We start from the raw sequence: 22,723 nt of genomic DNA on the forward strand, positions 1-22,723 counted from the left end.
GTCTCCTAAAGGCCTGAATCTAGAGTATAATGTGAGTCCGTCAGTAGAGCTGGGGGACAAATGTCCCCTTTCTCTTCTTTCTTCTTGCAGACAGTACAGACACGGTGGTCTCGCTGGAGCGCAGATACCGCATTGTGCACTAACACATCTATGGTTATAGAAATGATCGGGGTCAGGAATGAAGTTGAGATTTGATGAAGGTTTTTTATGGATAGAGCAACATTGGATTCCGGGGAAGAAGCTTTCACATTACTATTTGTGGCTTCGGCTCTTATGTTGTGATAATGTCGGTATACTCATTGTTTTTTCAGTATGTAGACAGTGATCAGGTCATAGAAGGGTTATGGATTTAGAATTGCTTTAATTTGTCATTGGGTGAATATTTTAATATCTGAACGGATGACTAAATTATCAGCATTAGAACATTTTAATAACATTTTTTAAAATGAAAAAAATAGGAGAAAAAAATAATAATTAAAATATTAAAAATTCTCCAGACCCTGATCACAAGATGGCGCCGAGAACTCTGCACAACAACATGGAGAGGAGGAGATGGCGCGGGAGGATGCTGAGGCAGAGTCGCACCCGGAAGAACCTGAGCCTACGTAAAGACAGGTATCTGTACTACTCCGCTCTGCTATACAAGACACAGACGTATCTCTTAGGCCGGGGTCCCACTAGCGTACGGTATGCGATGCGAGACCCCCTGATGCGATATGCTAATGACACTCGCTGCTGCTCTGCTGCGAGCGGGAGCCGAATGTCAGTGCTCCATGCTCTGATCCTCTCGCACGGCTGCGGAGGGGACGGGGAAATCACTATCTCCATCTCCTCTGGTGCTGGCATTGGCGGGAATCGCACTGCACTCGGGTGGTATCTGAGTGCAGCGTGATGTTTCACACGCACCTGTAGATTATATGGGTGCGTGCGATCCGATCGGAGCTGGAAAACAAAACGCCACTGAGCACAGAAACATAGGAGTAAATGGGTACAATGGAGTCTGATGTTTTATCTGATCGCGTTCATCCGATTTAATCACAAGTGAGAGTGAGCCCTGACTGGGAAAATAGAAGAAGTTACTATAGATGTGGACCTGATGAGACTACTGGACTTACAGAACCTCCGGGAGCAGAGAAATCCTCATCATTGGAGAAAGCGGCCACTATGTGACGTCAGAGGGAGGAGGAGCCGGAGGAGCGACTGCACCGGGATCATCTGCAGATCTGGGCGGGGCAATGACCCCTGAGGGGGAGGAGCTTCGGTAACGTCATCACTGTCACATGACCACAGCCTCATCACAGCTCCTTCACCATTATAATAACTTTATAGTTTATAGAATCATTATAAAGCTAGGAGGGATAGCTAATACTAGAGAAGAGAGAGAGAGGATTCAAAAAGACCTAAATAAACTGGAGCAGTGGGCAGCAACCAACAGAATGGTTTTTAACAGGGAAAAATGCAAAGTACTACATCTGGGCAATAAAAATGAAAAAAGCATATACAGAATGGGAGGAAAAGAGCTAAGCAACAGTACATGTGAAAAAGACTTAGGTATACTAATAGATCATAGACTGAACATGAGTCAACAGTGTGATGCAGCAGCAAAAAAGGCAAATACAATTCTGGGATGTATTAACAGGAGCATACAGTCTAGATCACGTGAAGTCATTATCGGTCTTTACTCCTCTTTGGTCAGACCTCATCTGGAATACTGTGTACAGTTTTGGGCACCACATTTTAAAAAAGACATAGACAAACTGGAGCAAGTTCAGAGAAGAGCGACCAGAATGGTGACTGGTCTGCAAACCATGTCCTATGAGGAACGGTTGCAGGATTTGGGAATGTTTAGCTTGCAAAAAAGAAGACTGAGAGGAGACTTAATAGCTGTCTACAAATATGTCAAGGGCTGTCACATTGTAGAAGGATCATCTTTATTCTCATTTGCACAAGGAAAGACTAGAAGCAATGGGATGAAACTAAATGGGAGGAGACACAGATTAGATATTAGAAAAAACTTTTTGACAGTTAGGGTGATTAATGAGTGGAACAGGCTGCCACGAGAGGTGGTGAGTTCCCCTTCAATGGACGTCTTCAAACAGAGGCTGGACAGACATCTGTCTGAGATGATCTAGTGAATCCTGCTTTGAGCAGGGGGTTGGACCAGATGACCCAGGAGGTCCCTTCCAACTCTACCATTCTATGATTCTATGATTACAGTCTGTGAGGAAACACTGCGGAGCCAATCACCATCCGAAGCCCCGCCCCCTGATCACATGGCGGTGACGTCACCACAGGTCATTCACCACCTCTCTCCTGAGCTCCGCCCTCTGATCACATGGCGATGACGTCACCACAGGTCCTTCACCTCTTCTCTCCTGAGTTCCGCCCCCTGATCACATGGCGGTGACGTCACCACAGGTCCTCCGTCTCTCAGTGCAGCAGCTCGGTCCTGGTTGTGCGCAGCTCTTGCTCTCTGGTATCAGCCAGCAGCAGGTTTCCGCTTCCCGCCATTCCGGTGAGATTACAGGGAGGGTTTGTGGTGAATCTGTGAGAGGAGAGTGTGGGGTGAGATCAGAGCTGTTCCTGTGGAGGCTCCTGCTCCATGTGACTGCGGCTCCTCAGTGTTGTATGGGGGATGTGCAGCGGCTCCTCCTCACCTCACCGCCCCCGCTGGAGGTGGAGTTACCACGGTGACCGTCCCCCGCTGGAGGTGGAGTTACCATGGTGACCGTCCCCCGCTGGAGGTGGAGTTACCACGGTGACCGTCCCCCGCTGGAGGAGGAGTTACCACGGTGACCGTCCCCCGCTGGAGGTGGAGTTACCACGGTGACCGTCCTCCGCTGGAGGTGGTGTTACCACGGTGACCGTCCCCCGCTGGAGGTGGAGTTACCACGGTGACCGTCCTCTGCTGGAGATGGAGTTACCACGGTGACCGTCCTCCGCTGGAGGTGGAGTTACCACGGTGACCGTCCTCCGCTGGAGGTGGAGTTACCACGGTGACCGTCCCCTGCTGGAGGTGGAGTTACCACGGTGACCGTCCCCCGCTGGAGATGGAGTTACCACGGTGACCGTCCTCCGCTGGAGGTGGAGTTACCACGGTGACCGTCCCCCGCTGGAGGTGGAGTTACCACGGTGACCGTCCTCTGCTGGCAGTGTAGTTACCACGATGACCGTCCTCCGCTGGCGGTGTAGTTACCATGATGACCGTCCTCCGCTGGTGGTGTAGTTACCACGGTGACCGTCCCCCGCTGGCTGTGTAGTTACCACGGTGACCGCCCTCCGCTGGCGGTGTAGTTACCACGGTGACCGTCCTCCGCTGGCGGTGTAGTTACCACGGTGACCGTCCTCCGCTGGCGGTGTAGTTACCATGGTGACCGTCCTCCACTGGCGGTGTAGTTACCACGGTTACCGTCCTCCACTGGCAGTTACAACGGTGACCGACCTCCTACGAGGCTGATAATGAGCGGTCAGGTCGGCGGAGGAGGCCGCGGTGGAGTTTGTGGCTTTTCCTCCAGATTCTTCCTAATAAATGTCGGATATTTGGGGCAGAATTCAGTGATTGTCGTTATATCATCCCCTGTGATCTCCATCTTCTCCTTTATCATGAAGACGCCGGCAGGACGAGATCCCTCCAGCTGATCCCGTGTTCATCCCTCCTTCTCCTGAATGACCCCGAGGATGGACGAGACCACCAGAAGATTATTACACTTCACCCTGGAGATCATCTCCCTGCTGAGCGAAGAGGTAACTCCTCTACATTTCTATCAGCTTTATTGTGTTATGTAACAAGTCCGACATCGGGAAGAGGAAATCCAGAAGAGGAAGAGAAGGATTCTTTACTGTAAGAGCAGTGATTGTGTGCAGCTCTCTGCCAGGAGGAGTTGTCATGGGGATTCCCTATAAGAGCTGTAGAGGGGCCTGGATGTCTGTCCTGAGTGTAATAATATTCCAGGTTATGGCCCCAGATTACTGGAGACGGTTATTGATCCCGAGATTTCTACTGATTGTCAGATCTGGAGTCGGGAAGGAATTCTTCTCCCTAAGTGTCTCTCTCCATACACAGGATTACACAATAGTGAGGAAGACACCGGGGGAGGGTGTGACTCCCATCATCCATCTCCAGGAGTCAGGAGGGCGGAGCCCGGGCCCCATCACAGACCCTCCCCCGCACCCCCCGATACATGAGAGGAGGAAGAAGAAGATCCTAGAGCTCAGCAACAAGATGATTGAGCTGCTGAGCGGAGAGGTGACTGCTGGGACATTATACAAGACAGCACTGGAGGATTCTGGGTGATGACCGGAGAGGTGACTGCTGGGACATTATACAGGACAGCACTGGAGGATTCTGGGTGATGACTGGAGAGGTGACTGCTGGAACATTATACAGGACAGCACATGAGGATTCTGGGTGATGACCAGAGAGGTGACTGCTGGTACATTATGCAATACAGCACTGGAGGATTCTGGGTGATGACCGGAGAGGTGACTGCTGGGACATTATACAGGACAGCACTGGAGGATTCTGGGTGATGAGCGTAGAGGTGACTGCTGGGACATTATACAGGACAGCACTGGAGGATTCTTGGTGATGAGCGGAGAGGTGACTGCTGGGACATTATACAGGACAGCACTGGAGGATTCTGGGTGATGACTTGAGAGGTGACTGCTGGGACATTATACAGGACAGCACTGGAGGATTCTGGGTGATGAGCGGAGAGGTGACTGCTGGGACATTATACAGGACAGCACTGGAGGATTCTTGGTGATGACCAGAGAGGTGACTGCTGGGACATTATACAGGACAGCACTGGAGGATTTTGGGTTATGACTAGAGAGGTGACTGCTGGGACATTATAGAGGACAGCACTGGAGGATTGTGGGTGATGACCGGAGAGCTGACTGCTGGGACATTATACAGGACAGCACTGGAGGATTCTGGGTGATAACCGGAGAGGTGACTGCTGGGACATTATACAGGACAGCACTGGAGGATTCTGGGTGATGAGCGGAGAGGTGAATTCTGGGACATTATGCATGACAGCACTGGAGGTTTCTGGGTGATGACCGGAGAAGTGACTGCTGGGACATTATACATGACAGCACTGGAGGATTCTGGGTGATGACGGTGTCATTGTCAGGTTCCTATAAGGTGTCAGGACGTCGCTGTCTATCTCTCCATGGAGGAGTGGGAGTATCTAGAAGGACACCAGGATCGGTACCAGGAGGTGATGATGGAGGAGCTCCGGCCTCTGACATCACCAGGTGAGAGGAGACTCTTCTTTGCTCCGGTGTATGTGATGACGTCTCTCAGCCTCGTCCTATAATAGATGATTTTTCTCCAGACTTGCTCTGGTTTTCTCTACATTTTCTCACAGCTTTCATTCCCTGATTATTCTCTTCTGATCTGTGAGTCGCGGTTTCTCCGCTGTCGTCTCCATCAGTCTTGAGTCTTCGTCCTCGGCGGCTTCTTTCAGAAACTTTCACCTTCCTTAGAGCATCGGTCACATTTTGTCTGCAGATGTCCCAACTCTTCTGTCCATTCTCTCCTATGATTTCTTTCGGTACCGGAGTCTGATTGTTACTCAGCAGAGTCGGGGTTAATTTACTGATGATTTTTCACTTAATCTGCTGTCGCTTGTCCATACCTCTGAACTCTGTGTGGCATTGACCTGGTCTCTAATGTGAGCTGCTGTTAACCTGCGATTTCTGAGGCTGGTGACTCGGATAAACTTATCCTCAGAAGCAGAGGTGACTCTTGGTCTTCCTTTCCTGGGGCGGTCCTCATGTGAGCCAGTTTCTTTGTAGCGCTTGATGGTTTTTGCAACTGCACTTGGGGACACTTTCAAAGTTTGCCCAATTTTTCGGACTGACTGACCTTCATTTCTTAAAGTAATGATGGCCACTCGTTTTTCTTTATTCAGCTGCTTTTTTCTTGCCATAAAACGAATTCTAACAGTCTATTCAGTAGGACTATCAGCTGTGTATCCACCAGACTTCTGCACAACACAACTGATGGTCCCAACCCCATTTATAAGGCAAGAAATCCCACCTATTAAACCTGACAGGGCACACCTGTGAAGTGAAAACCATTTCCGGTGACTACCTCTTGAAGCTCATCAAGAGAATGCAAAGAGTGTGCAAAGCAGTCATCAAAGCAAAAGGTGGCTACTTTGAAGAACCTAGAATATAAGACATATTTTCAGTTGTTTCACACTTTTTTGTTAAGTATATAATTCCACATGTGGTAATTCATAGTTTTGATGCCTTCAGTGTGAATGTACAATTTTCATAGTCATGAAAATACAGAAAAATCTTTAAATGAGAAGGTGTGTCCAAACTTTTGGTCTGTACTGTGTATATATATATATATATACAGGGTGGTCCAAAAGTAGATGGACAGAAAGCGTAATAAGGTTATGAAGGGATTTATCAAACTTGGTGTAAAGTGAAACTGGCTGGAAAATTCTAATGAATCAAGTTGTTCCCCAGTTACATCCACAGCCTAATTCACATGACCTTTATTTCCAACAAGATGGGGCCCTCCACATTATTCAAGAGTAGTCCGCGAGTATCTTGATGAAACATTTCCTAATAAATGGTTTGACCGAAGAGGCCCACTTGATTGGCCGGCACGTTCACCAGACTTGACCCCAATGGATTTTTCTTTTGGGGAGTACTCAAGGACAAAGTTTATAGTCGAAAACCAAAAAGTGTCAGTGATTTGAAAAATTACATAAGAGATGAATTTCAAGAAATTATTACCCAAAGAGACTTGTGCAAAAAAAGTTTGTTAAAGCGAAAGAGGCGACTTCAAAGCTGCGCAAATTGTAATGGAAAACAGTGTGAGCCCCTGCGCTGATAACATTTAAGGGCTTTTGTATTATTGTTCAGAATAAAATGTAATTGTCAATGCTATGCTTGTGTTAGTAAATATCATTTTATATATAAATCAAAATAAATGTTATTATTTTCTGGCCACCTCATTTTGGACCACCCTGTATGTGTGTATGTATGTATGTGTATATACATATGTGTATGTGTGTATATATATATATTTTTATATTATTATTATTATTATTATTATTATACAAAAACATTTGTTCTAGTTTTGGGAGGCAAAGCAAAATTAATGGGGACTTCAATCTGAGATCCGGGTCTAGTGGTAATAATAAGTGTAAGTCTCCCTTACAAGGATGTTTGTTCAGAAGAATATGTATTATGGAGCTTTTCTGTGGAGTCTGACCAGACAATCTCTCCTTGGCTCCCCGTGTGCATCAGTAAGCGCCCATGACCCCGGTGCCGGCTCTCTAGTTGTCCTTTCTACACATTGATAGGTACTAACCGCTGCGTACCGGGTGCTCCCCACAACACCGTCCTTCCGGGTTCTGTGACTTCATCTGTCAGCCGTACATGTGCCCTTTTTTCCTCCTTTAGAGACAAACACAGAACTTGCTGCCTATTTTAGTGTTTATACCGAGGCGGATGTGGAGATTTATCTCTATTTAAAGAAGAAAAACACGGTAACTCGTCTTTTAATAGATCAGGTTCTCTCCTCTTAGTGATCCCAGAGGATCCTGTCCAGGAGGGAGGCCGTGTCCTCATGGTGACATCATGAGCTCTCAAAAATACAATCACTGGTAAATGGTCACCGTCCTTCCCCCAATCTCCATACAGTGAATTAGGAGAGAAGAAACCGATGGATGGAAATGTGGAGCTTTCTCCAGCTCCTCTGTGGTTCCATCCCTGGTGGAGACGAAACTTGGAGAAGTTGTGTTTCTTAGTACGGCTCCTTCATCTGACTGATGAGGGTCTTCTCTGTCCCTCTCCTCGGGGTCCTCTTCCTCCGAGTGCAGAGCAGAGAGCATTAGGCTTTGGCCTCGCTGATTATCACTTCATACTTGAGGCCACAATGTGTTGGGTCCTTGGTATCGGGGGTGAGGACCACAACAATGTAATTTATTCCCAGATACATAAACATAGAATTACCAGTTCTGAGAGCCTAGTCTCATATATAGACAGAAGATACACGGCAGGTCATGTATTCAGTCTCTGTGTCTCCACAGATGGATCCAGGAGGAGAAATCCACCAGAGAGATGTCCCCGTCCTCTGTATCCCCAGGACTGTCCAGAGGAGAATCACAACATCCCGGAGGATCATCATGTAGATGACACTGAAGTCCCCACAATATCTGACCATGAAGTGATGGGACCTGAGCTCATCTTAAATTTTTCTTTTTAGGGTGAAGATCTGATTGATATTAAGGTTGAGGTTATACATGGAGCACAAAAGGTGACCGCCATATGGGCCGATCAGCAGGGTGAGGAGGGGAGACTGTCATGTCGGTTCTGTGGTCATCTACTACTACTCCCATCATCTCATGATCACATGACACAATCTACGGTGGCATGTAAAAGTTTGGGCACCCCTGGTCAAAATTACTGTTATTGTGACCAGTTGAAGATGAAATGATCTCTAAAAGACCTAAAGTTAAAGATGACACATTTCCTTTGTATTACCCTTGGACATTTGTGTGCTCAGATAACTTTGACCAATGATTCAGACCTTACTTAGCCTGTTAGGGTAAGGGCTCATTCCCTATCATCGTTAGGAAAGTCCAGCTTTATAAAAACCCTGCCTACTCTAACAATGTGCCAAAAAACAGCAGCCATGGCTTCTTCTAATCCACTGTCTAGCACTCTGAAAATGGTGGAGGCCCACAAAGCAGGAGAAGGCTATGAGCAAAGCGTTTTCAATTTGCCCTTTCCTCGGTTCAAAATGTAATAAAGAAATGGCAGTTAACAGAAACAGTGGAGGTCAAGATAAGGTCTGGAAGACCAAGCTAATTTTCAGTAGGATTGCTAGAGAGGCAAATCAGAGCCCCCGCCTGACTGCAAAAGACCTTCAGAAAGATTTAGCAGACTCTGGAGTTGTGGTACATTGTTGTACTCTTCAGAGACACCTGCACAAATATGGCCTTCATGGAAGAGTCATCAGAAGAAAACCTCTCCTGCGACCTCACCATGAAATTCAGCGTCAGAAGTATGCAAAAGTACATCTAAGAAGGTCTGATGCATTTTGGAAACAAGCAATGATCAAAGTTGTGTGGAGAAAAAAGTGCACAAAATTTTGGGAAAAGAACATCTCGCCAACCATTAAGCATGGTGGTGGATCAATCATGCTTTGGGGTTGTGTTGCAGCCACTGGCACAGGGAACGGGTAGAGGGAAGAATGGATTCCATGAAATTTCAGCAAATTCTTGATGCAAACATAACACCATCTGCAAAAAAGCTGGAGGTGAAAAGAGGATGGCAAATGATAATGATACTAAACACACGTCAAAAGGCGCAAGCTGAAGGTTTTACAATGGCCCTCATAGTCCCCTGATTTGAACATCATTGAAAATCTGTGGCTAGACCTCAAAATAGCAGACGATGTAAGACGACCCAAGAATCTCACAGAACTGGAAGAATTCTCCAAAGAAGAATGAATGAAAATCCCTCAAACAAGAATTGAAAGACTATTGTCCGGCTACAAAAAGCATTTACAAACTGTGATACTTTCAAAAGGGGGCGCTACTAGCTACTAACCTTGCCGGGTGCCAGAACTTTTGCATTTGCCCATTTTACCTTATTGAATTTTTTTTTAAATGTAAAAGATGAAAATATATATAATTTATTATTTATTGTTTTGCCTAAAATACAAAGGAAATGTCATCTTTAACTTTAGGCCGTTTAGAGATTATTTCATCTTCAACTTAACTGTTCACAATAACAGTAATTTTGACCATTGGTGCCCAAACTTTTACATGTCACAGTATTCTGTCACTATGTGTTTCCTACAGATGGACTCATGGAAAGAAATCCACCAGAGAGATGTCCCCGTCCTCTGTATCCCCAGGACTGTCCAGAGGAGAATCACAACATCCCGGAGAGTCATCAGGTAGACGGTGCTGAGCCCTGTACCGGATCTGTATATGGGGGACATTTCTGATCGAGGTCATAGATGTCACAGATTTTGGTGACGATGATGACTGGCGTATGACAATGATGACTGGCATGTGACTATGATTAGCGGCGAGTGATGATGATGACTGGAGTATGACGATGATGATTGGCATGTGACTATGATTAGCGGCGAGTGATGATGATGACTGGAGTATGACGATGATGATTGGCATGTGACTATGATTAGCGGCTTGTGATGATGATGACTGGCATATGATGATGATGATTGGCATGTGACTATGATTAGCGGCGTGTGATGATGATGACTGGCGTATGACGATGATGATTGGCATGTGACTATGATTAGCGGCTTGTGATGATGATGACTGGCATATGACGATGATGATTGGCATGTGACTATGATTAGCGGCGTGTGATGATGACTGGCGTATGACGATGATGATTGGCATGTGACTATGATTAGAGGCGTGTGATGATGATGACTGGCGTATGACGATGATGACTGGCATGTGACTATGATTAGCGGCGTGTGATGATGATGACTGGCGTATGATGATGATGACTGGCATGTGACTATGATTAGCGGCGTGTGATGATGATGACTGGCGTATGACGATGATGATTGGCATGTGACTATGATTAGCGGTGTGTGATGATGATGACTGGCGTGTGACGATGACGATTGGCATGTGACTATGATTAGCGGCGTGTGATGATGATGACTGGCGTATGACGATGATGATTGGCATGTGACTATGATTAGCGGCGCCTGACGATGACCGGTGTGCGATATTGTATGAAGTCTCCGGTGCAGTGAAGCTTTATCCGCCGTCCACATCACAGCAGAAGCGTCCGGTGATGGCGCGGCTGCTCTTGTACAGAGTCCGGTTGCGCACCGATGAATAACTGGGCCGCATTCACACCTCTTCTTAATGATTTAATAAGCACATTTTTATTTTTCCTAATTGTGTTTTTTAATATTACTTCCATCTTTTATTTTCATATTATTCTTACACAAGTCTCATGCTGCCATATAAATGACTGAGCTTGCGATTCGGACAGAACCCCGGGGGAAGATTCCGTATAATGAGGCGCTGTGGACGCCGTCTGGCCTATGATCCAGTGATGTCCATCTTTTTAAGCGTGCATAAAAGCGCAGTCGACCAGAGGCTAGACGGAGTCCGGTGTAACTCTGCTGCCTCATTATTCTGAATGGATCCCTCGGGGGTGTCATCTGAATCATGTATTTTGTAGATTTAGATGGAAACCCCGATGTACAGTGGGTACGGAAAGTATTCAGACCCCTTTACATTTTTCACTCTTTGTTTCATTGCAGCTATTCGGTAAGTTCTAAAAAGTTCATTTTTTTCTCATTATAGTCCACTCTGCACCCCATCTTGACTGAAAAAAACAAGAAATGTAGAAATTTTTGTAAATTTATTTAAAAAAAAAACAACTGAAATATCGCATGGTCATAAGTATTCAGACCCTTTGCTCAGTATTGAGTAAAAGCCCCTTTTGAGCTAGTACAGCCATGAGTCTTCTTGGGAATGATGCAACAAGTTTTTCACCCCTGGATTTGGGGATCCTCGGCCATTCCTCCTTGCAGATCCTCTCCAGTTCCATCAGGTTGGATGGTGAACGTTGGTGGACAGCCATTTTCAGGTCTCTCCAGAGATGCCCAATTGGGTTTAGGTCAGGGCTCTGGCTGGGCCAGTCAAGAATGGCCACAGAGTTGTTCTGAAGCCACTCCTTTGTCATTTTAGCTGTGTGCTTAGGGTCGTTGTCTTGTTGGAAGGTGAACCTTCGGCCAAGTCTGAGGTCCAGAGCACTCTGGTAGAGGTTTTCATCCAGGACTTCTCTGTACTTGGCTACTTTCTTGTTTCCTTCAGTAGCAACCAGTCATCCTGTCCCTGCAGCTGAAAAATACCCCCATAGCATGATGCTGCCTCCACCATGTTTTACTGTTGGGATTGTATTAGGCAGGTCAGGAGCAGTGCCTGGTTTTCTCCACACATACCGCTTAGAATTATCACCAAAAAGTTCTATCTTCGTCTCATCAGACCAGAGAATCTTATTTCTCATAGTCTGTGAGTCCTTCATGTGTTTTTGAGCAAACTCTATGCGGGCTTTCATATGTCTTGCACTGAGTAGAGGCTTCCATCTGGCCACTCTGCCATAAAGGCCCGACTGCTGGAGGGCTGCAGTGATCGTTGACTTTTGTGGAACTTTCTCCCATCTCCCTACTGCATCTCTGGAGCTCAGCCACAGTGATCTTGAGGTTTATCTTTACCTCTCTCACCAAGGCTATTCTCCCACGATTGCTCAGTTTGGCTGGATGTCCAGGTCTAGGAAGACTTCTGGTGGTCTCAAACTTCTTCCATTTAAGGATTATGAAGGCCACTGTGCTCTTAGGAACCTTGAGTAATGCAGAAATTCTTTTGTAACCTTGGCCAGATCTGTGCCTTGCCACAATTCTGTTTCTGAGTTTCTTGGGCAGTTCCTTTGAGCTCATGATTCTCATTTGGTCTGACATGCACTGTGAGCTGTGAGGTCTTATATAGACAGGTGTGTGCCTTTCCAAATCAAGTCCTATCAGTTTAATTAAACACAGCTGGACTCCAATGAAGGAGTAGAACCATCTCAAGGAGGATCACAAGGAAATGGACAGCATGTGACTTAAATATGAGTGTCTGAGCAAAGGGTTTGTATACTTATGACCATGTGATATTTCAGTTTTTCTTTTTTAATAAATCTGCAAAATTGTCTGCATTTCTGCTTTTTTTCAGTCAAGATGGGGTGCAGAGTGTACTTTAACCCCTTAACAACATCTGACGTACTAATACGCGTCTGTGCCCTGGGACTTAAGAGCCAGACCCGTATTAGTACGTCATCGCGATCGCGCGCGCACACAGGCTGTGCGGGCGCGATCGCCGCCGTGTGTCAGCTGATTGTCACAGCTGACACCCGGTACTATGTGCAGGGAGCAGTCCTGCACCGCTCCCAGCACATTATCCCCTGCGATGGTGCGATCGAAGTCGATCGCGGCATTGCGGGGGCAAGGGGAGGTGATCGCCGATACTCACCTTCTCTTCCGGCTTCCAGCGCAGTCTGCAAAAGCTTCCCGGGTGTTGCCATGATGACCCGATGTCGTCATGACAACATCCGGGTCACCAGACAGCAGGAAGATTGTTTGGACATGCGCAGTGCATCTCCAAACAATCTTCACACTGTGCAGCGCTGATAGCCTGCATAGCACAGGGATGGTGCTCCATTCCTGTGCCATGCAGGCGATCAGGGAAAAAAAAGTGAAAGTCCCAGAGTGGAACAAAGTAATAAAGTGTATAAACTGTCTGAAAGTGGAAAAAAAAATTAAAAAAAATTGCAAAAATATAAAAAAAAAAAAACAAATCCACCAAAAATAAAAATGTAATGTACCCATCAATAAATATTATTATAAAAAAAAAAAAAACAATAAAAGTACACATATTTGGTATCGCCGCGTCCGGAACAACCTGACCTATAAAACTGTCCCACTAGTTAACCCCTTCAGTGAACACGGTAAAAAAAAAAAAAACGAAGCAAAATACAATGCTTTATCACCATACCGCCAAACAACAAGTGGAATAACACGCGATCAAAAAGACGCATATAAATAAAAATGGTACCGCTGAAAACGTCATCTCGTCCCGCAAAAAACAAGCCGCCATACAGCTCCATCAGCCGAAAAATAAAAAAGTTATAGCTCTCAGAATAAAGCGATGCTAAAAAATATTTTTTTCTATAAAATAGCTTTTATTGTGTATAAGCGCCAAAACATAGAAAAATGATACAAATGTGGTACCGCTGTAAACGTACTGACCCGAAGAATAAAGCCACCTCATCAATTTTACCACACGCGGAACAGAATAAAAAAAAAACAAAAAAAAAAAAACAATTCCTGAATTGTTGGTTTTTGCTTATTTTGCCTCCCAAAAATCGGAATAGAAAGCGATCAAAAAATGTCACGTGCCTGAAAATGGCACCAATAACAACGTCAAGTCATCCCGCAAAAAACGAGCCGTCACATGACTGTCTGCCAAAATCTGGAAAAATTATAGCTCTCAAAATATGGCGATGCAAAAAGTAGATTTTACAAAAAATGCGTCTTTTAGTGTGTGACAGCTGTCAGTCATAAAAACCCCATATGATTCTGGCATTGCTGTAATCACACCGACCTGAAGAATAAAGTCGTCTAATCACTTATACCGCACAAGGAACGGCGTCAAAAATAAACTCTTGGGTTAGGATTGGGCTAGGGTTAGGGCTGGGTTTGGGGCTAGGGTTGTGCTGGGGCTAGGGTTGTGCTAGGGCTAGGGTTGTGCTATGGTTAGGGTTGTGCTAGGGTTAGGGCTGGGGTTGGGATTTTTTTCAAAAGTAAGAAAAAAAGATGACGATATGGCGACTAGTGTTGAGCGCAAGTGCTCGCTACTTGAGTTTGCATCCGGTGCTCTGGTATGCATAGAGTATCGTGGGTATTTGAGTGACATGCTCGAGTCTCTGCCCCATATGCTTCGCGGCCAAAAAAACTTTATGGGGATTGCCTGCCATGCACGAGCGATCCCCGCATGTTTTTTTTTGGGTGTCTAATAACCGTGAAACATGCGGAGCAGGGACTCGAGCATGTCACTCGAGCACACGCTGTACATGGTGCATACCTGAGTACCCGATGAAAACTCAAGTAGCGAGCACTTGCGCTCAAGAATAATGATAACTTATTCAATATGATGACCTAATGTAAACAAATTCTGTGCCGTACCTCTGGGTTCAAAATGTTCACTATACACCTTAATAAAATCCTTGAGGGGTATAGTTTCCAAAATGGGGTCACTTGTGGGGGAGCTCCAATGTTTGGGCACACAGGGACTCTCCAAATGCAACATGATATCCGCTAACAAATTGTCGGCTCAAATTGTTAGCGGACACCGTGTTGCGTTTGGAGAGCCCCTGTGTGCCCAAACTTTGGAGCTCCCCCACAAGTGACCCCATTTTGAAAACTAGACCCCGCAAGGCACCTATCTAGATTCATAGTGAGCACTTGGAACCCCAGGTGCTTCACAAATTGATTCATAAAAATGAAAAAGTGTTTTTTTTTTCACTTTTTCATTTTTACGAATCAATTTGTGAAGCACCTGGGGGTTCCAAGTGCTCACTATGTATCTAGATAGGTGCCTTGGGGGGTCTAGTTTCCAAAATGTGGTCACTTGTGGGGGAGCTCTAAAGTTTGGGCACACAGGGGCTCTCCAAACTCAACATGGTGTCTGCTAACAATTTGAGCCGACATTTTGTTAGCGGATATCATGTTGCATTTGGAGTGTCCCTGTGTGCCCAAACATTGGAGCTCCCCCACAAGTGACCCCATTTTGGAAACTAGACCCCCCAAGGCACCTATCTAGATGCATAGTGAGCACTTGGAACCCCAGGTGCTTCACAAATTGATTCATAAAAATGAAAAAGTGTTTTTTTTTTCACTTTTTCATTTTTACGAATCAATTTGTGAAGCACCTGGGGGTTCCAAGTGCTCACTATGCATCTAGAAAGGTGCCTTGGGGGGTCTAGTTTCCAAAATGGGGTCACTTGTGGGGGAGCTCCAAAGTTTTGGCACAGAGGGGCTCTCCAAACGCAACGTGGTGTCCGCTAACAATTTGAGCCGATTTTCCATTCAATTTGTTAGCGGATACCATGTTGCATTTGGAGAGTCCCTGTGTGCCCAAACATTGGAGCTCCCCCACAAGTGACCCCATTTTGGAAACTAGACCCCCCAAGGCACCTATCTAGATGCATAGTGAGCACTTGGAACCCCAGGTGCTTCACAAATTGATTCATAAAAATGAAAAAGTGTTTTTTTTTTTCACTTTTTCATTTTTACGAATCAATTTGTGAAGCACCTGGGGGTTCCAAGTGCTCACTATGCATCTAGAAAGGTGCCTTGGGGGGGTCTAGTTTCCAAAATGGGGTCACTTGTGGGGGAGCTCCAAAGTTTGGGCACAGAGGGGCTCTCCAAACGCAACGTGGTGTCCGCTAACAATTTGAGCCGATTTTCCATTCAATTTGTTAGCGGATACCATGTTGCATTTGGAGAGTCCCTGTGTGCCCAAACATTGGAGCTCCCCCACAAGTGACCCCATTTTGGAAACTAGACCCCCCAAGGCACCTATCTAGATGCATAGTGCGCACTTGGAACCCCAGGTGCTTCACAAATTGATTCATAAAAATGAAAAAGTGTTTTTTTTTTCACTTTTTCATTTTTACGAATCACTTTGTGAAGCACCTGGGGGTTCCAAGTGCTCACTATGCATCTAGAAAGGTGCCTTGGGGGGTCTAGTTTCCAAAATGGGGTCACTTGTGGGGGAGCTCCAAAGTTTGGGCACACAAGGGCTCTCCAAACGCAACACGGTGTCCGCTAACAATTTGAGCCGACAATTTGTTAGTGGATATCATGTTGCATTTGGAGAGTCCCACAACATGGCGTCCGCTAATTATTCAAGCAAATTTTACAATCAAAAAGTCAAATGGCGCTCCTTCCCTTCCGAGCCCTGCCGTGCGCCCAAACAGTGTTTTTTCCCCAAATATTGGGTATCTGCGTACCCAGGGGAAATTGCACAACAAATTTTGGGGTCCATTTTTTCTTGTTACCCCTGTGAAAATAAAAAAAATTAGGTCTAAAGTAACATTTTTGCGAAAAAAGTTAAATGTTCATTTTTTTCTTCCACATTCAAAAAATTCCTGTGAAGCACCTGAAGGGTTAATAAAGTTCTTGAATGTGGTTTTGAGCACCTTGAGGAGTGCAGTTTTTAGCATGGTGTCACTTTTGGGTATTTTCTGTCATAAAGACCTCTCAAAGTCACTTCAAATGTGATGTGGTCCCTAAAAAAATGGTTTTGTAAATTTTGTTGGAAAAATGAGAAATCGCTGGTCAACTTTTAACCCTTATAGCTCCCTAACAAAAAAAAATTTTGGTTCCAAAATTGTGCTGATGTAAAGTAGACATGTGGGAAATGTTATTTATTAACTCTTTTGTGTGACATATCTCTCTGATTTCAGGGCTTAAAAATTCAAATTTTGAAAATTGCAAAATTTTCAAAATTTTCGCCAAATTTCTGTTTTTTTCACAAATAAACGCAAGTGATATCGAAGAAATTTTTCCACAATCATGAAGTACAATATGTCACGAAAAAATAATCTCAGAATCAGGGGGATCCGTTGAAGCGTTCCAGAGTAATTACCTCATAAAGTGACAGTGGTCAGAATTGTAAAAATTGACCTGGTCATTAACGTGCAAACCACCCTCGGGGCTTAAAGGGTTAATGAGAAAAATAAATGAACTTTTTAGAATTTACCAAATGGCTGCAATGAAACAAAGAGTGGAAAATGTAAAGGGGTCTGAATACTTCCCGTACCCACTGTAAGTGTTCAGCGTACAGCACAGGATAAATATGATCCAAAATGTTCTGTACCCCAAAATGCCACCATTAAGAGCTTCTACTCAACCCACAAAAAACAAGTCCCCACTCAGGTTCATCATCTGTAAACAGTAATATAGGGGGTGTCCATATTACTGGTAGCACAAAGGCTCTGGAAAAGTGACTTGGCTCCCACTTAAAGAAATCCAGTGACATCTGCGCTCCCAAATCCAAATGCCCCCTCCTCCTGAGCCCCACAGTGGGCAGTTAGCATCCACATGTTTGGCATTACTGTAGCGGGGAGAGACAATTTATTTCTCCAGAAAGCACTAGCTGGGAATCATGTACTGGGCGCTACAACGTAAGGGCACTGCAATGTACCGGACACTACAATGTACTGGCCACTATTTGCATTTTCACTTCGCAACATCCATTACTGTTCTTTTCTGGAAAGCACCCATGGAGTCAAATTCATCACTACACCTATAGATACATTTCCATAGGGGTGTAATTTCCAAACTGGTGTCACTTGAGGGGGGATTCTGCTCTTCTGCCACTTAGGGGCTTTGTATATGGAGTCTGCAAACTGTTCTACTAAAGTTTGTTCTCCAAGAGTAAAATATTGCTCCTTCCCTCCCGAGTCTCGCCATGTGGCTAAGCAGTACAGTACAGACACATATGGGGTATTGCCCCGTTCAGCAGAAATTGTATAACAAATTATGTGGTCATTTTTACCAATTTTCCCTTGTGAAAATGTAAAATCTGGGGCTAAAATAACATTATAGTGGTAAAAATGTAATTTTTTTTTTCTTCACTGTTCAATTGTATAACATTTTGTGTATCACAATTACCTTGCATTCATTGGGAAAGTGAGCGGTGGATTCTGGATGTGACGCGCGGGGAAACCCCACCCACAGCCCGGCATCCACCGCGGGGATTGCATCACCGAGTCACGCCTCACTTGACGTGACATCAGGAGAAGCAAGAGCCGGCTGCAGCCGGGGGTCGCGTGATGCCGGTGAGTGGCCAGCGATAGCGCTGCTCGCAGCCAATAAAGACAAAGCTAGGTAATTAGAAAAAATCTTCTCTCAACGGGTTAATTACATTGGGGGCATTTTTAATAGTAGTGGACAACTTCTTTAATTGCGTGGACAATTTTCTATATTAAGGCCAAGATATGAAGCTTGAGAGAGTGAAATGGCACTGGAGGTACATTAAGGGAACCAGTCATCAGTAATTACCACTTAAATAACTATTTGCTGTCTAATCTCTGCCACCCCTGACTTGTGCCAATGTCACCAGTTTATAAGTGTCATTCACTTTACCTGTCATTGTGTTAATGTTATGGCATGTAGTTGTCCTCCTTATTCCCGGTACTTTTACTGACGAGGGTCTTCATTGTGAGCTCCAGAAAATACATTTAGAAATCTCTTTTGTGTTGAAAAAAACCCTCAGATCTAATTTATCTTTCATCCTAATAGGAAATCCTTGTGAAAATAACGGTTCATTACTAAATTGTAAAAAAGAAGATCTCATGAAGCACTCTAATGGAGAAAACCTCATCACCCTTCCTGCACCTCCTGGACTTCACAGCGCTTCACTTTCTTATAATCCTCCTGATCATGAGGAATCATCTAATGAGCAATCTCGTATTATTACCAAAAGTCCAGGTGGCAAAGTGGATTCAAGATTTCAGTGTGACAAGCAATTTACAAAAAGCTCAGATTTTTTAACACACAGAAAACACAAAGGAAAAAAGCCATACTCCTGTTCAGAATGTGGGAAATGCTTTACATATAAATCAAAATATGTTATACATGAGAGAATTCACACAGGAGAAAAGCCATTTTCATGTTCGGAATGTGAGAAGTCCTTCAAGACATAAAGAGTATCTTATTACACATCAGAGAATTCATACAGGAGAGAAGCCATATTCATGTTCGGAATGTGGGAAATGTTGTAGAAGTAAATCAGACCTTGTTAAACATCAAAGAATTCACACAGGAGAAAAACCTTTTTCATGTTTACAATGTAGTAGGTGCTTTCCAGATCAATCACAACTTGTTATACATCAGAGAATTCACACAGGAGAAAAGCCGTATTCATGTTCAGAATGTGGGAAATCTTTTACTTGTAAATCAAGTCTTACTACACATGAGAGAATTCACACTGGAGAGAAGCCATATTCATGTTCAGAATGTGAAAAGTCGTTCACAAATAACTGGAGTCTTATTAACCATCAGAGAATTCATACAGGAGAGAAGCCATTTTCATGTTCGGAATGTGGGAAATGTTGTAGAAGTAAATCAGACCTTGTTAAACATCAAAGAATTCACACAGGAGAAAAACCTTTTTCATGTTTACAATGTAGAAGATGCTTTTCAGATAAATCACAACTTGTTATATATCAGAGAATTCACACAGGAGAAAAGCCGTATTCATGTTCAGAATGTGGAAAGTCCTTCACAGGTAAAGGAAGTCTTATTATACATCAGAGAATTCACACAGGAGAGAAGCCATATTCATGTTCGGAATGTGGGAAACGTTTTACATTTAAATGGAGTCTTATTACACATCATAGAATTCACACAGGAGAGAAGCCATATTCATGTTCAGAATGTGGGAAGTCCTTTACATATAAAAGGAGTCTTATTCCACATCAGCGAATTCACACAGGAGAGAAGCCATATTCATGTTTAGATTGTGGGAAATGCTTTAGAAATAAAGGGAATCTTATTACACATCAGAGAAATCACACAGGAGAAAAAACATTTTCATGTTCACTATGTGAGAAGTCCTTCACAAATAAAGGGAGTCTTATAACACATCAGAGAATTCACACAGGAGAAAAAACATTTTTGTGTTCACTATGTGGGAAGACCTTCACAGCTAAAGGGCATCTTAGTAGACATCAGAGCATTCATACTGGAAAGTCGCCATATTCATGCTCAGAATGTGGGAAGTGTTTTAGTTATAAATCAGATCTTGTTAAACATCACCGATTTCACACAGGAGAAAAGCCGTATTCATGTCCAGAATGTGGGAAATGCTTTACAGAGAAATCAACACTTGTGACACACGAGAAAATTCACACAGGAGAGCAGCCGTATTCATGTTCAGAATGTGGGAAATCTTTTATACATAAATATCAACTTGCTACACATAAGAGAATTCATACAGGAGAAAACACATTTTCATGTTCAGAATGTGGGAAATGTTTTATATATAAATCGGAACTTGTTATACATCAAAGAATTCAAACAGGAGAGAAGCCGTATTCATGTTCATTCTGTGAGAAATGCTTTACTAAAAAAAATTATCTTGTGCAGCATGAGAGAAGTCACACAGGAGAGAAGCCGTATTCATGTTCAGAATGTGGGAAATCTTTTATACATAAATCACACCTTGTAAAACATGAAAGAAGTCATACGGGAAAGAAAGTGTAATTATGTTCACTGTGTTTTATAAAGTTTAATAAACATTGTTCAGCATAAATGAGTACACCCCCTTTGATGAGTAAGATTTTATTTAATAGCTCACTGAACACAAGATCAATTTCTAAAATTTTGCCAACACTAAGTTTCATAGAACATTTTTTTGTAATCAAAACATGAAAGTAAGGGTAATAATATAACTCTCATTACAAAATCTTCAGTTTTACTCAAATTAGTTGATGCAAAAATGAGTACACCCCACATCAAAAGCTACTACATCTATTATTTTGTATGGCCTCCATAATTTTAAAGGACGGCACCAAGTTTTCTAGGCCTGGAATGAACAAGTTAGTGACAATACTATATCTATCTTTGTCCTCTCTTTCGATAACGAGCTCTTAGAGCCTGGATGCTGGATGGAGCGATGACAACTTGTCTCTTCAGAATTCCCCATAGGTGTTTGGTTGGGTTCAGATTAGGAGACACTTGGCTACTGAATCACTGTCACCCTGTTCTTCAGAAATGTAACAGTGGCCTACCAAGGGAACAGAGTGATGGCAGCATCTTCTCTTTCACTACAGAGCAGAACATCTGTGAATTCAAGATCCCATCAATGAAATGTAGCTCCTCATGCAGCCCCACCACCAGGTCTCACTGTAGACACCATGCGTTCTCATTGTATTCCTCACCTCTTCAATGTCATACAGTTTTGAAGCCATCAGTTCCAAAAAAAACCCATTTATTTTGGTCTCATCACTCCAGAGTATAAAGTCCCAGGAGTCTTCTTATGTTTCCGCATGTGTCCTGGCAGATTGTAGGGCGGCTTTTTTGTGCATGGGATTTAGGAGAGGCTTTCTATGTGGACAACACCCATGTCTGCCATTCCTCTATAGCGAAAAATTGTCTTCTCTTAGCTCATCTCTCAATGCTTGGATGAAAAATCACAGTTGGGAAGGAATGGACGGGACAAAGAAAGTTACTGATGTTATGGAGACCCTCTTTGCTTTAAGGAGAACTTTGGAATAGACAGCAAAAGGGTCTTCACATTGCCAGCGAGATTCAAATTAAGATACTTCATTGTTACAACTGAACAGAAAACCGAAAACAGCCTTATCAGTAACAAACACATTTCCCTTGGCCCAAGGTAAAAACCTTCTCAGGGACTTAACAGGAAGCCAGTATCTTAATCAGATATTTCACAATGTATGTCTTAAACACTCAAGCAGAGGCCTCATGGAATAGATGGTTTATATAAATTGATTTTCTAATTAACCCCTTTACCCCCGAGGGTGGTTTGCACGTTAATGACCAGGCCAATTTTTACAATTCTGACCTCTGTCACTTTATGAGGTAATTACTCTGGACCGCTTCAACAGATTCCCCTGATTCTGAGATTGTTTTTTCGTGACATATTGTACTTCATGATAGTGGTAAAATTTCTTCGATATCACTTGCGTTTATTTGTGAAAAAAAAACGGAAATTTGGCAAAAAGTTTTGCAATTTTCAAAATTTGAATTTTTATGCCCTTAAATCAGAGAGATATGTCACACAAAGGAGTTAATAAATAACATTTCCCACATGTCTACTTTACATCAGCACAATTTTGGAACCCAAATTTTTTTTTTATTGGGGAGCTATAAGGGTTAAAAGTTGACCAGCGATTTCTCATTTTTCCAACAAAATTTACAAAACCATTTTTTTAGGGACCACATCATATTTGAAGTGACTTTGAGGGGTCTTTATTACAGAAAATACCCAAAAGTGACACCATTCTAAAAACTGCACCCCTCAAGGTGCTCAAAACCACATTCAAGAACTTTATTAACTCTTCAGGTGCTTCACAGGAATTTTTGGAATGTGGAAGAAAAAAATGAATATTT

At 43.7% G+C, this 22,723-nt stretch overlaps 1 protein-coding gene across 1 annotated transcript in view; it reads left to right on the top strand.

Annotated features, from left to right (window-relative positions):
- Positions 1-20,854, top strand: part of LOC141219289 (uncharacterized) — a 37,790-nt gene extending 16,936 nt beyond the window's left edge. Inside the window, exons 2-3 of the mRNA XM_073666061.1 lie at positions 19,168-19,277; positions 19,447-20,854. Of these exons, the coding sequence (XP_073522162.1) occupies positions 19,168-19,277; positions 19,447-20,854 (1,518 nt within the window). The remainder of the gene's footprint in view (positions 1-19,167; positions 19,278-19,446) is intronic.
- Positions 20,855-22,723: the final 1,869 nt, after the last annotated feature.

This window comes from Phyllobates terribilis, unplaced genomic scaffold (assembly GCF_046119375.1).
Source record: "Phyllobates terribilis strain yellow unplaced genomic scaffold, ASM4611937v1 Scaffold_259__1_contigs__length_2703414, whole genome shotgun sequence".
NCBI classification, from domain to species: Eukaryota; Metazoa; Chordata; class Amphibia; order Anura; family Dendrobatidae; genus Phyllobates; species Phyllobates terribilis.